This window comes from Abramis brama (assembly GCF_963993115.1).
Source record: "Abramis brama genome assembly, chromosome: 13".
Lineage (NCBI taxonomy): Eukaryota > Metazoa > Chordata > Actinopteri > Cypriniformes > Leuciscidae > Abramis > Abramis brama.
In genome coordinates, this window is record NC_139975.1 from 32435916 (window position 1) to 32451936 (window position 16021).

The following is a 16021-nucleotide window of genomic DNA, read 5'->3' on the forward strand; positions in this document are numbered from 1 at the left end:
TGGGATGTTCTGGAGCTAAAGTAGAAAAGAAAAAGTGCAACATATCAGAATCTGAATATATATGTTACATATTATCTTGGGTAACAGGGTTGAATGGCTGACAAATCCAGTCAACACTACAATTTGTAGAAAGGGAGCAAACTGTCACTTCTTGGGTTTCACAGTTTCAATTTTGCTACCGTTCATGCGGTTTATTTCATAAAACATATCCCTCTCCAAAGAAAATAGTATTGTTTTGCTAATAATGGGACACTGATTTGTTGGCAGGTTCCTTCTGTTATTTGTATTCTTCCTGAAACAGATTCATTTAGAGGAAGATCTGAGGGGAAACCGTCACAGCTGGGACTCCAATGACATTCAATATAGTGGATTTTTATCATTATAAGTCATAATATGAGTGCTATTAACTGTGAATCAAGACAACAACTGAACACAGAGCCCACAGTGTCCACCTCACTGTTTCTATCAATAATGGAGACATCACTATCTGTAATTAAACTGCTATCAAGCTTGATAAACAACTGAGTTATCATGAACATACTCAGAAAGGTGTTATATATTGTGCTGACAACTCAGTAATTAGATCATATTAATAAACATCACATTTGACTATTAGCACAATGAATATTGTATTAATGAGTAGCATGTCAATAGTGGTAATTCACTCTTCTAGACTGTCCTTCACTCATTTAGAGTTCAAAGACATTAAAAAGGATTTTCTGAAGAGCGGTTTCCCATTAATGTTCACTGCCAGTCAAAAGTTTTTGATCAGTAAGATTTTTAATGTTTTTAATAGAAGTCTCTTCTGCTCTCCAGGGCTGCATTTATTTGATTAAATAATAATAATTATTCAAAGCTTAATTTTCAACATCATTACTCCAGTATTCAGTGTCACATGATCCTTCAGAAATCATTCTAGTATGATGGTGCTCAAGAAACATTTAATAGTATTATTAATGTTGAAAAAACAATTATTTATATTTTTATTTTAGGATTCTTTACTGAATAGAAAGTTCAAAAGAACAGGATTTATCTGAAACAAAGCTTTTGTAACACTAAACACTACCGTTTAAAAGTTTGGGCTCAGTAAGAATTTTTATTTTATTTTTGGGGGGAAAGAAATAAAATAAATCAATACTTTTATTCATCAAGGATGAATTAAATTGATCAAAAATTACAGTATATACATTTAGAATGTTACAAATTTATAATGATGTAAATGTTGTTCTTTTGAACTTTCTATTCATCAAAGTTTTTTACACAACTGTTTTCAACATTGATAATAACAATGAATGTTTTTTGGTCATGAAATCATCATATTAGAATGATTTGTGAAGGATCATGTGACACTGAAGACTGGAGTAATGATGCTGAAAATTCAGCTTTCATCACAGGAATAAATTGTTTTCTATTTGAATATATAGTAAAATGTAGTTATTTTAAATTGTCATAATATTTAACTTAATATTACTATTTTTTTTTTTGGTTTTTTAAATCAAATAAATGTAGCCTTGGAGAGCAGAAGAGACTTCTTTTAAAAACATTAAAAATCTTACCAATCAAAAACTTTTGACTGGTAGTGTATATGACAAAACTAGTTCTGCATCCCAACAGGCATTTCATCTCTCCTAAATGGTATGCAAGATGGATAATAAGTGCTTCATAAATCATAGTACATTGAGAATAGTGTCAAAGGTGCAGGATATGTCCCAGAACTGTCTTACTCAGAAGTGTACACTTTCCCACGGGTGCTACCACAGATGAATATATTAGGAGTTTTAAACTATATGTTTCTGTGGTTATGCCTTGTGTTTATTTTATTTATTTATTTTATCAGTTCAAGTACAGTTTAAAAAAAAACAAAAAACAAGTGCACATTCGACACAAGTAAGCACACTTCTTTTTCACACGGCGTTCCTCGAAGGACCATACAAATATCATTTTTAAGTGTTTCATTTGATACATGCTTACATCACGATGTGAGGTCAAACCCAAACTCCACTGCCTCAACTATGGGGAGCGCTTAAACCTTCCTTCGGCGAGACAGTCCTACAATAGCAATTTGGGTCAAAAGAGAGTTGTTGCTCTGAAACTGTCTCCATTCTGCTTCAATATGTCACTTCAGCTACAGAAGATGTGGGAATAAATACTCCGATAGAGGAGTAGAGACAGGGCGACTGCTCCTGACCGACTGCGAGAGTGACGTGAAGTCGAAAGCTCAACCATCCTCTCCTCCCTTCAGATCTGTGGAGCAGCACCGGAGCCTACATTGTGCCGAGCTAGGGGTCATATCATTCAGCTCGCCAAATGAAAGTGTCAGCGCACTGTAGACACACAGCCTAGCATATAAACTTCACATTAGAGCCACTTGGAATGGAAAGTGTTTACCGCTGCTCTTGCTCTACGGGGCCATGAGAGGTTCAGGAAGACAGGTATTTTTTAGAGAGCAGAATTAAACAGCTCTCAGTGTGAAGACACGAGTCTCTGTCGTACAGGGGACAAACCTGCTGTCACCAGAGCACTGATGCCCGACAGCTTCAGGATCTTTTGCTTTGTGTTAGGATATCAAATTCTGCAACGGCTCCCTGCAGCACTTTTGGTTCTTCATCAAAGAGAACCCTTTTCGGCTAAATAAGATTCTCGAGTTGGTTAAACTGCAGGGTTCTTTAGAGAAAAGTGTCCCATTGAATAGGTGTCAATTTATTCATTCAAATGAATTAATGAAAGAACAGACTCACAGATAAATAGATCAGATATTTTAAAGTCCCCCTGTGGTAAAAAAAATCAAGCTTTTAATGTTGTTTATATGTCTATGTGGTGTTTTGGATACACTTTATTTTAAGGTGTCATTATTACAGTGTAATTATATATTTAAGTACTGAGTAATATTAAGCATTTTTCTTCGTTGCATTCACTCATTTTCCAGTCATCTTGAATGTTATTGTCAATACAACAAAATATTTTGGGAGAACTTCCAAAGTCATGTATTGACACTACATCCTTTTGCATCGCTTTCTGCCAGGACTTTTACGTGCTTTTCTCAACTCACAGAAGTGACGTCGGTGTCCGGTTTAGCAGTAGCATGAGCCGTCAGGCAAGTGTTATTTAAATAAATTCCTGATGTACTTACAAACTTTCCAATGCCTTGTTTTATGAGTACAGAACCTATTTGTACTACTGTAGAAGTTTGGTACCATTCTGGGCATTATTAGTGGAGTAATTTATGAGATACTTCCTAGGATCCGTTAGTGCCTGCACTAAGCCATCTGGCTGATATCTCAAAATAAGCTCTAACTTTAATAATGTTCGACCAAGGGAAAAAAGGCTTCTGGGGGTTGTTTGGCTCGAGGTCATGGTGCAAAGGACCCTAGGTTGATTTTACTCCGAACCATCCCTTTAAAACTGCAGTGAACCAAAGACAGTCTCAAAAACATGGTTTGAAATCGCTGGTGTTTCTGACGTCACAAACTACCTTGTAACCAATCAGATCAACGTGTGATCGTCAACGAGCGGATCTCTGAGCTGAGTGATTGAGTGAGTGGAGGCGGGGCTCATTTGCATATTCATAGAACCGCGTATACTAAATGAAGCAAGGGTGTAGAGTTAAAGGGGGGGGTGAAATGCTATTTCATGCATACTGAGTTTTTTACACTGTTAAAGAGTTGGATTCCCATGCTAAACATGGACAAAGTTCCAAAAATTAAATTGTACGTTTGAAGGAGTATTTCTGTGCCAAAAATTGTCCTTCCGGTTTGTCACAAGTTTCGGAAAGTTTTTTTCGAGTATGGACCTGTGTGATGTCAGCTGGGGCGTAATTTCCTTATATGGGTCCTAAGGGCACTTCTCCCGGAACAGCGTGGGCGCGCGCGCAACCGTAGACCAGAGCAAGAGACGAGAGCGAAAGCAGTTCGCCATCAAAGCGCTGTGCTCGGCTTTAAGGAAGTCAGTGTCACCAAAGAAGTGGTTTGGTTGCCAGGGCAAGACAACCCTGCACAGATTCCCAAAGAACCCAGCGTTAAGGGACCAGTGGATGGAGTTTGTTTTTCCAGAGCATCAACGTTGTGTAAGACTGTTTGTTCCCTGCATTTCGACGATGATTGTTTTATAAACAAAGCCCAGATCGACGGATTTGCAGATCGTCTAATGCTTAAGGATGGAGCAGTCACAATGATAAAGGTTCGCGGTCGTGCGTTGGAACCGGGCGGTGAGTAAAACTGCTTCAAATGTCTCTGTGTGTTGTTAGCTATCGGCGCGTAAGCACAGCTTTAGCTCCGCCCACACGGCCCACCTCCAGCCGCTCGTTTTTTTCCGGAAAGACTCGGTACAGCCTATCTTTCTTTTATAAATATAATAAAACGAAAGACTTTTTGAAGATTTGAAGGATGCAATACTACTCTATAGGTACTCAAGATTAACATGAGATTGACTGAAAATGAGTGTTTCACCCCCCCTTTAAGGTCTTTGCACACTGAAATTTTCGACGTTAAAAAATAAATACGACCTCGCATTGTCAATCACGTTTACACACTGCCTCCGAAACTCTCGTTCGTCAGAAATTTTTTTGGATCGGGTTCAATCTTCTGCGTTTTTCGCATCTGTAGCATTGTGAGAGGTGTTTTGACAATTCAGGACCACCGTACAAGCAAACGCCAAAATCCAGAACTGTTCAGGATCAACTGGCTCACAGAAATTGGTGTTCTTCTTTTGTTGTGGCTCCAGTATCACTATAAAGCATCAAACAGAGCCACTGACATCCTGAAGTAAACTTTGAATCGCTCGGGATAATCCCGCAGAGGTGGAACTCTCAACGCAATCTCAGGATTGGATTGACCCAATATTTCTTTTTCTCTTTTTAAGAAGAGAGAGGACAACAAAATCATCCTCTCTGCTTGAAGACTCCATTTTGTATTGATTTGTGAATTTTTCGCAAATTTCGGATTAATACGCATCAGACTCAGTATGCAAGGTTTATGTGCGTGACGAATTTTTAGGATGACGAATACGAAAAGACGCATATGAAAATTGCGAAGGGACCTTTACACTCAAGCTATTTTAATGGAGAAATGGAGAATTTATTTTCAAAGAATAAATGCTTAAATATGTCATTTTGGTGATCAAAGGTGAGTTTTAAAGGATAAAATCATTACCAAAGGGGGACTTCAAATTCGAAGCCAGGGCTAGAATCACTTGAAATGACCATGAATCAAATTAAATGACCATGAGCCAAACCATGCAACATGTAATATCACTTAAAGTTTGTACATGTATTTAATAATAAGTTTATCTGAACAAGATATTTTTCGGACAGAAAATAATTAGAGTATATTAGAGTTCAGAATCATAACAACACGGCTCTAACACTGCTCTATTATTGGTGTAATAATCTATATACAGTGTCTCTGTATGTCCATAGTAAACATGTTCCACACATTGCAGGCTGCTTTCATCATGCTCCTCTCTCAGCCTCTCCTCATATCTCTGTCCTCACCATGAGCTTATTACGGTGCTGTTCACATCCACCTCATATCTCCCGCTCCATCTCACTCTCCACTACAGCTTTACTTCTGAATCATTTGGTTTGGAGACGGAACATATTTCTCCCGAGTGCCCAATGCTTTTTCTGCCGTGTACTGCTTGAGTTGTTACTCACCGGGAAGCTTTACTCCGTGTACTATGTGTTGTACATTGAATTAGATAACAAACTATTTGAAAAATGTTTGGTAAGAGTTATTTTATTTAACTTACAACTGTCAGACATATCAGTCTGTGTCTTCTGGAGTTTTTGCCAGAAGGTCCTGAAAGTTCAATCCATGAGGTGCATTTCATTTCATGGCCAGGCATATTGTTCTGTATAATGTATAAGGTTTAGTTCCCCTATCCCATAATTCCTCAGCTGTGAAAGTGTTTTCATGCTTTGGGCAAATATTCTGGATGCAGCTTGTGGAGTTATGCATGATATATTGGTTTGGATTTGAAATAATATGCTCTGAGACTTCCTGAGCCTTTCCTGCACATTCGCCATTCATTTAGCATTCAATTGTTGTAACGCATATAAAAGTTTAAAATACATGGAAGGAAACACTGCATGACTAACAGCGCAGTGGACTGGACAGGCCACCCAGAGAGGTCAGGCTATAGATTGATTTATTGCAGCTATTCAGAGTTTCACAAGCTCAGGCAAACCTGAACCAGACAGCTCTTCCCAGACTCAACCTGAACTCACTCAAGAGTAAGAAGAATAGAGGCTCAGGTGAAGGTGAAGAACAGAAGCATAGCCTTTCTGTGTGGTCTGTCCAGTCCAGAGCACTGTTAGTCATACAGTGCTTTCCTATCATGTTTTTTAAACGTTTATACATGTTATAACAATTGCAGAGCCGCAGAGATAGTGTTGGCAAAAATCCGTCATTAGCAATATGGCATGTCCTAAAGGATGCTCTTCATTTTGGTGTTCAGTGAAGCGCTACTGGGAATCTGCCTGCTGCCATCACACTGTAATGTGCTTTTTCGAGTTTTACTCTCAATGGTCACACTTTATTTTAGGTGGCCTAAACTACTACTGTATGTACTAACAATAAATACCCACAAGACTATGCACTCCTACCTTTCCTGCTGATGAGTTTGAGGTATGATTGGGTTTAGGAGTAAAGCTAGGGTTAGGGTTAGGATTATAGGGGATAAGAGTTTGGCTTTGGGTTAATGGTTGTGTTACAGTCAGGGGTAGCGTTAACAGCACAAGGACAACTGTTTATTCAATGCAAGTACTTTCAATGTAATTAAAATGCAGACAATTATATCTAATGGTTAAGTGCATAGTAGTTAAGGCCATCTAAAATAAAGTATAACCCACTTTATGTTAGGTTTATGTTTGTGTTTTCTTGTTTTCTGTGTTTTTTCCTGTGCCCTTTGTTCTCGCTTCTCATTTGTTGTCATAGTTACTGATTTGGTTTCCCTCATTGATTCCTTTCACCTGTGTCTCATCCAGTTTCCTTTGTTAGCCCTGTGTATTTAAGCCCTGTGTTTTAGTCACTCCTGGTCGGTTCACATTTGCATTTAGTATGGTTTATGTTACTATTTATTCTCCAGCAATCGCCTGTAAGTTTAGTTTATTTAAATAAAGACTATTTTTGTTTGTTTTTCCAAGTCTTCGTGTGTTGATTCTTCAGAAGTCTTCTTCAGAAGAAGAACCGACGATAAGAATATGGAGTTAGCAGCTATCCACTCACTCACCCAAAACATTATCCTCACCCTTGCAAAAGATCCCTTGACTAGATACATAGAGGAGTTCCTCAAGGTCAGCCACCTGGTGACCAGGAGCGAAGGCACCTTAACAACCTGCTTCTGGATTGGGCTGAATGACCACTTTTTCCAACTGCTACCAGCAGGAGCTACCACATGCATGCTGGCACAATACATGGATTATGTGCTGTGGCTGTCTGTCAGCAAGATAAAAGAGGACATCACCATTCAGCTGCAACCTCCCCAGCCCATGTCCACCATCTGTCATCATCCATCCTCGTTCCAGTGACCCCACCCGCTCTTAACTCCTCCTTAGTCCTTCCCTATTCCTCCAGAGCCCAGCCAGCCTTCAGCCACGCACACCACGGTCCATCAGCCAGAGTCCAACACTGACTCAGAGCCCATGTCCTCCACGGAGCCAGGGCTAGATCAAATGGCAGATGTCATTTTTGTCCCAGAGCCTGAGCCCATCATGGAGTCATCATTATCCATCCCAGAGGGTGCATTAGTGGTGTTGAGGGCATGGAATGGAGTACGGCCCACACTCCCGCCACTGGTGTGTGCTGTGCCTGGTCCACAAGGAGTGGTATGGTGATTTGGATGATGTCCTTCCCTAAATTATCCAATCCCTGCTGGTCCTGCCCAGCCTCAAGTCGTCATCATCACCGCGGATCTCGCCCTGTTTCAAGTCTCCTTCGTCGCAGCTGGTCCAGCTCAGCCTCACACTTCCTCCTCCTCTGATAATGTCATTCAGTTCCTCAGCCTGACTCTGCTGACTCCCTTCAGCCCCTCGGCTCCTCCTTCAGTGGCTCCGGCCAGCTGCTCGGATCCACCTTGGGCTTTCAGGTCTCCAGCTCTGCCCTGCTGTGTCGATCCTTTGGCTTCACCTTGAGTCTCCGAGCCCTGGACTCCACCTCAGCATTCTGACTCATCGGCTCCACCTTTGCTCTACGCTCCCTCGGCTCCACCATAGCTCCACCGGGCTCCTCCTTCCCTCCGGTTTTGCCATTGTCCTCACTCCCAGCCTCTGCGCGGGTCTGCCAGGCCGGTCTTCACCTCAGTCCCGCGAGCCTGCTACTCCACCTTGGCCCTCCAGGCCTTTTGTGTCACCCTGGGTCTTCGTCTTCTCTGCTCTGCCTGGGTCTCCACTTTGCACGTCTCCAGACCGATTATTGTTCACTTTGGTTTCATTTTTATTAGCACCAAAAAATATTATCCGATTACTTGATTAGTCATAAAAATAATCAAACAATTACTCAATTACCAAAATAATACTTAGTGACAGCCTTAGATTAGTTAAAACATATTAAAATGCACCTGCATTGTTTTGCATTTTGTGACTTTTAGTAGAGTAAAAAAAATGTCCATTCATATGTCTTTGTTGAAGATTTCTTAAAAAATATTGTTAAAATATATTATCTCGTCTCGTGAGCTATAAATGTATCGTCAAACCCCTACTTACTATTAATTGTCTAATAAAGGTAGGTTTAAAGCACTTAATTTAAAGTGAAAGCATTTTACTGTTTTAAAATCAGGTATGTGGTCAACAAGTTAGATAGAAAGGATAGAAAAATATTATTTGACTCTTTACATCTGAGCTAATTAAACAATAATAATTTGTTTATTGGTGACAATGAACACAGAACTCATTATAGTTGTATATAGCCTATTAATGTACAATATTAACAATGTTGCAACTACAGTTGATAAACTATGAGTTAACTAAAGTTTGCCTATTATTTTTAAGTGCTTTGTTGCTGTGTACTTATTATAAAGTGTTACCTAGTCCTTTTTTTTCTCTCTCAGCAGTAATGGCATGGTAGCATGTCCAAAAATGTCATTGCATTCTCTGTTTATGTGCCCTTGGGAAATCAATGACCTAAATGTCTAGATTAACACTGTGTGACAAAGAAAACACTCCTTTTTACACAGCTTGTTCAACAGATAAAGCAAAAGCAGAACAGTAGTAGTATTACACCTTTATTATGATAGTATTACACAAGCGAAATACTACTTTAGTCAACACAAAATGAAGGGTTTCACTTTATTTCGATTGTCTACTTTAAAAACACTCTACTAACTATACGTAACTTTGCAAATACATGTCAACTAAGTCCCATTAGACTGTTAATAGAGTGTAAAGTTAGGGTTATGGGTTAGGGTTCGGGATAGTAGAATGTCTGTAGAATGTTCCTTTTAGTTAGTAGAATGCCTAAAGTGGACTATCAAAATAAAGTGTCATCAATTGAAATTCTGTGTATTTGAGTGTTGAATGTGGTGAGGCGAAGGCATCTCCTGAGTGAGTCAGCTCTTTATGTGAGAAACAGATGTGAGCACCTTAAGAAGATATTGATCAAGGATTACATGCTATCCACAACCACATCTCACCACCTGCACACTTTCAATTAAACTGTTTGTGTTTTAGAGGAGAAAAAATATATATCAATGTCAAAAAAATCATCTCCATTGTCAGTAAGACAAACTGAATGACACTTCGCTGTTTGAGATTTTGACAATCTCTCCATTGTTCTAAAAACTGTCAATGAAGAATGGCATTTTAACAGCATCAGCCAGCTCAGCGCAGGAATAACCTGAACCAACTCTCTCAATCATTACAGATTCCTCAGGGCCAGAGGCACAGTGATGGTTTTAAATATTAAAAAAGAGTTCATGCACCATATCTGCTTTTAATAAATGTAATATTTCATCTCTTCAGGGAGACAGCTTTCAGTTTAATGTGACTGGACCATCCATACTCGATAAGATAAGCCTGTAGTATTTGAGTTCTGTTCTGTTAAAGGGGCAGTATGTAGAGTAAAGAAACCTTTGTTATTAGTGACACCGGTGGCCGTTAAGTGAACTGCAGCCAGTAGCTTATTGCTCGTGCTCGCACTTGTGTATATTTGAGACTATATACTTTATAGATCTGGCTATGTGAGACTATGGGCCCTATCTTACACCCGGCGCAATGCAGCGCCAAGCGCAACACAAGTGTGTTTTGCTAGTTTCAGTCCGACGCAGTTTTCATTTTCACGTCCTGCACCACGTTGTTTAAATAGCAAATGCATTTGCGCCCATTTGTGCGCCCATGGGCGTGCTGGTCTGAAAACAAGGTGTGTTCTGGTGCATTGTTGGCGTGTTGCTATTTTGAGGCAACAGAAATAGACTGCGCCATTGACCAACTGAAACCTGGTCTAAAGTCAATGGCGCGATATTATTATATATTGCAATATTATTGTTGTTTATTTAAAGAGCGCGTTAGTAATATGAGCCTATAGGCGGGTCCACAACGCGGGTACACTCTGCTTATTAAACACACAGGGACGTAAAGATACATAAAGATATGGTGGAATCCGGCTTGTCCCATAGTAGATGTTCTGCTTGTGCGCTTTAACCTCGCGGCACGAGCAGATCTGTTTGCGCTCTGGAGATGGCTTCGGTCTTTCCACTTTCAAATTCATGTAAACAGCGAATCTGTCATGGTGCGAGCGCAACTGGCATTTAAAGGGAATGGGAGATGAGACTCTGATTGGTTTAACGCACGTAAATCCCAAAACACACCCATTACTCATTAAGAGAATAGGGACAACACTTTTAGACCATGCGTCTGGTGCGCCGGCCATTTTTCCCATCGTTAAACTAGCAAAAGTGGATTCGGACTCGCCCTAAGTGAACTTGCACCCTGCGCTTTAGACCATGCGCTTAGATCATTAAAATAGGGCCCTATAGCTTTAATTAATCCCTTTTTACATTCATATATGTTTAAAGGTAACAAACGCCTGTACAGTTCATAATTATTTTCCATAAATATGCCAAATATTCAAATATACTAGGAAAGATAAATGACATGTGGAATCGGTGGATTTAAAATTGAAAAAAGGTCTAGAATTTTAGATTTTATTCTATACGAAATTAACACATTATTATAGTAATTCTAATCAATTATTAAGTTCCACAAGCAATTTATTGCATTACATCAATGGATATTTACAAACCTAGTATTTATAATGCATGTATCAGTACGTTAATATTGACAAATTGTGCAGTTGGTTCTCCGAATGCAGAGTTGAGCTCAAAACACCATTATTCACTGACAACTTTAATTGGAAATGTTGAGTGAACCAACCAAATAAATTAAGTAAATATATGCATATTTGGAAAGGAAATAATAAACTTGGGGGATGTGTCAAAGATGATGACATATGTCTCACTCCAAATGTTGCGGATGATTTGAAACATCCAGCTGTTCTGTGCCGTATGGCTCTAATTAAACAGGAATGTGTTTCCTGAAAACAGATCTAAAATAGAGCTTGAATCTCCATTAATCAGGATATTTTTTTCCCTGTCAGGTCTCTGTAATCTTAATTAAAAGTCCCTTGGAATAGCCGTTCACACATGTCACTGGAAATCTGAGAGCTGCAGAGTGTAACTAGGACACTCATTATATAGAATATTTGAGATCCCCAAACCCCTTGGATGTCAACTTGCAAACCTTTAATGACATCAAACACACACCGCCAAACAAACCTGCAACCGACGGGGTGATAAACATTCCTCCCGATGGATATGTGTGTAGAGCGAGCGGTTTAAGTATTACAGTATCACTCAGATAGTTAATTTCAGCCCTAATTGCAATGTCAGTCTCGATGTGCTCATGGATGTATTGCTTACTTTATTCTCAATATCTTTCAAGTGTACTTTTTGACCCTCTGGGCTGCTTTTCATTACGCACAATTTGCAGGCCCAGGTAAAGCCACTAATTAGGGTTTTTGAGCTGACCTCCATGGCTATATGTGGGATTTGATTAGACTACAGAGACGCCTGGCTTCAGTCTGACAGCTCAGGCTAACTCAAGGTTGTTCAGCAATCATCTCCATTGACTAAATGACTGCTTCATCAAAAAGGGCTGTATAACGCAGACCTAACTGACTTTGTTAGCTAAAAGAGAAGAATTTCCCTAACAAGCAGGTGTGGGAAAGAAATGGTTGCAGCTCTTGGCAGAGCTAATGTTCCTCTTTGTTTTTCCTCCAACAACATGCTCCAGGTGGCCACCCTGCTGGAATGAATTTCCATGATCCAGGCTTACTTAACCAATGAAGCTGGTAAAGCTACATTACTAAACTTGGAGACTCCAAGGTACCAGCATCCAGAATGAAACATGGACGAATGTCATTTCATCAATTAACAAGTCAATTTACAAACCAGGCTCACTGGAAAAACAGAACAGTTTTATCCAGCACGGATAAACGTGATTCTGGCAGCGTTTATTACATCGGTTGTTTTATGCATCACGGCAGCTCAGAAATTAAATGTTCGGTGAGTGGTGCCAAAAAGTCAATGCTGTATCATGTTAGAAAATAATGCACCACCAATACTAAACCCGACCCTAAACATAACCAATAGTGTTAAAGGAATAGTTCACTTAAAAATGAAAATTCTGTCATCATTTACTCTCTCAAGTTGTTTCAAACCTGTATGAATTTCTTTCTTCTGCTGAACACAAAAGAAGATATTTTGAAGAATGTTAGTAATCAAACAGTTGATGGTCCCCATTGACTTCCAAAATATCTTCTTTTGTGTTCAGCAGAAGAAAGAAATTCATACAGGTTTAAAACAACTTAAAACAACAAAAGCAAACGTGAGATAAAAACACATTTGCTGAAGGAAACATGCCATTTCAGCATTTTAGATTCTATTGTGACTCTTGTTCATGGGACTCGTACCTGAGTGCTCCACATCTCTAGTGCACTGCTGTACCGGGTGAGCACCCAGCAAGTTTACTACAGTAGTACGTCTTGCACATGGAGCTGATTTGGAAATGTCAAAATATATGAATAGGTAAGTTTTTTGAGTTTTGCAAAAATGTAGGTAGATTAATGTTTTTCCAGTGAGCCTGGGGTTTTAGGTGGATGTATGAAATAAATTTCCCCTAAAATTCACACAGGTAACCTAGCCAGTAAGTCAAGGTTTTGGTGTTTAGCATAGTCTAGATAGTGTAGACTCTGCTTTCTCTGTTGATGGTGTGGTCATTTGTGAGGTTGAGGATCTTTGTGTGGCGACTCAGAGGAAGTTCACATAAAGGAAGTTCACATATTGGTTCACATAAATCAAAACAAAAAAGGAGGGTTCTTTCTTCTTGTTTTGCAGTTCTACAAAAGTTATAGGCTCCAACGGCCTACAAAGTGCAAAAAAAAAAAAAAAAAAGCACTTCAACTGACAAGAGTGGCTGCCTCTGAAATCACCCACTGTCTCGAGTAGGTACTTATTTTGTAATTAAGTAATTACTTAAATGACTGCTAAAAAAGGATGGGCTATCTATATAGTATTAATGTGTGTAGTATGAATGTAATCTGGATGTACTACATTCACCATCTACAGTGTTAGTTGCGTCATTTCACCGTCATTCAGAAATCCTCCCCCGTGGCCTCATGGGATAGTAAAGTGTCCATCAGATGCCAAATAAGATGCCAAACAATTGCCAAATATATCATTATATTATGGCAAATGAGTTTTTGAGGGCTCTTAAAAGTGTGAAAATACCAAGTAGCTGCATTGAGATAAACAGCAGTGTTGAGCTGTAGCGTTGCTAAAATCATGTAGCTTTAAATAGAAATTAATTAGCAAGGTACCACTGGCAAACACTACAATTATCTTGCACTACTTCAATTATTTTGAAAATGTTCTGTCGGTTGTTAAGAATAAAAAAATAGTGATGTCCATTTCGTGAATGAATCACTTCCTTGCAATGAATTGAGTTGTTTAGCAAAGTCTCAGTCAGTTTGTGATTCAGTGTGAATCATTCGAACCACTCACTCGGATTTGTTTGGAGTGGTTTCTCATGCCGTAAAACAACAGGATCCAAATGAGTGCTGGATGAAGTAGAAATTTACCCTCAATCCGCTAATACAAAGTCTGCAAAAGTATCGACTCTCAGGAATGAAGGAGGTCTTTATGAAGTTCAACCCCTGCATGTTCAGCTTGTTAATGACTCTTAAATTGAACTGTTGAACGTGTGAATCAAAATTTAGTACACAAAAGCACTACAGATAAATTTGTGAGTGCACTACTGTCATGTGAATTCACAAAAACACATTTATTTTGGGGAAATGTTTTGTTTGTAAATAGTGCTTGTACTATGAGTCTTTAAAATTATCGTCACTTAGTTTGTTATTTCATCTAATGCAATGACATTTAGAAATGTTAAATGTGGCCTAAGTGTGTCTAAATAATTTTTGGTGCCACTGTATGCAATTCAACTGTCATGCTGGGATGTGAGCAAAAACAAACATGTAAATAATAATTAAAAGAAAGAAATGTTTGGCAAAGACTGAGTCACTACAAATGGAAATCTTTTTTCTTTGAGTTCTTTGTGATTACTGTAACTCAGAAAACACAGCAGAAACTAAAGGATGGACTCTGATCTGAAAGCTTGCACAACCATTGGCGTTTGATGCATTTTAAATCATCTGAAGATCAATGCAGAAGTGTAGGAGACTCACCCTAAAGAACTCTTTGGTTGATCCTGAGTCCAAGGTTCCGTATGCGATCTCAGTTTGTTTGGCTAGATCTTCAGCGCTCTCTATGGGAGAGACCATCCTCTCCACTGTGAGGAAAGCAGCCAGGTTAGCCGTGTAGGACGAGATTATGATGAGGGTGAAGAACCACCAGACGCCTCCCACTATTCTGCCCGATAAGGACCTGATGCGCAAACACAAACATTCAGCCTTTGAATACTTTCCTGATGTGCAAACACAATTGTAATCAATATATCAACTTCGCAAACATGTATTTCTGTATGTACAGTGAAACGGTCACCTTGATTTTGCCAAGTAAGGCATATTTTTTTTATCCTGGATCAACATTCCTGTATGAAAATAAACACTATCCCTACCCCTAAACCCAACCCTACCCATAACTTCTCCTAAAATCAGATTGAAATGATTAACAGTGAATAACACTGATGTAGAAGCACCTAACCCTGGTTGTAAACCTAAACTTGACATAAACTGTAATCTTGTCCCTCAAATCTGATTGGTCGATTGGAATGTTGTTCCAGGATCAACAAAGATGTTGGAACACATCGTACACAGACTAAACTAATTGGCATTTTCTTGAACTGGTGATTCAAGCCTAGCCCAAGTTAAAGGGATAGTTCACCCAAAAAATCTGTCGTCATCATTGTCAAACCCTCATGTCATTCCAAACCCATAAGACTTTGGTTAATCTTCAAAACACACATTCATATATTTTTAATGAAACCTGAGAGGTTTCTGTGGCTCCATTGAAAGTATAGGTAACCAAAACTTAGAATTTCCAAAAATGTAGTTAGGCTTTTATTCACATCTAAATGCACATTCATTGAGTGCATCATATATGGTAAACATGGATAGCAACCAGGTTTGTTCTAGTGAGTGACACACACACGCACACACGCGCACACAAAAGCTTCTGTGTTTACTAAATGCATATGTATGTGTGTTGATCATTGTTTAGATGCAAATAAAAGCCTACATTAAATCTGTTCATGTAAAGCGATGATGTCTCTTAGAAGCCTTGGATTAAACAGCTCGATTCAAATGGGTTCGTTTACCGGTGCCTTTATGAGCTTTTTGGATCTTTTCAATTTTGGTTAACTGGACTTTCAATTGAGGAATAGAAATCTCTCAGGTTTCATTGAAATGTCTTATTTGAAGATCATCCAAAGTCTTGGAACGACATGAGGGTGAATGCATGATGAAAGAATGATCGTTTTTTGAGTAAGCCTAAGAAAAACATTAGATTAGGA

General features: G+C 39.0%; 1 protein-coding gene across 2 annotated transcripts in view; it reads right to left on the reverse strand.

Annotated features, from left to right (window-relative positions):
- Positions 1 to 16021, reverse strand: part of gria3b (glutamate receptor, ionotropic, AMPA 3b) — a 151553-nt gene that overhangs the window by 18573 nt on the left and 116959 nt on the right. For both annotated transcript variants that reach the window (XM_084133744.1, XM_084133743.1), the window contains exon 12: positions 14736 to 14934. In XM_084133744.1, the coding sequence (XP_083989870.1) occupies positions 14736 to 14934 (199 nt within the window). The remainder of the gene's footprint in view (positions 1 to 14735; positions 14935 to 16021) is intronic.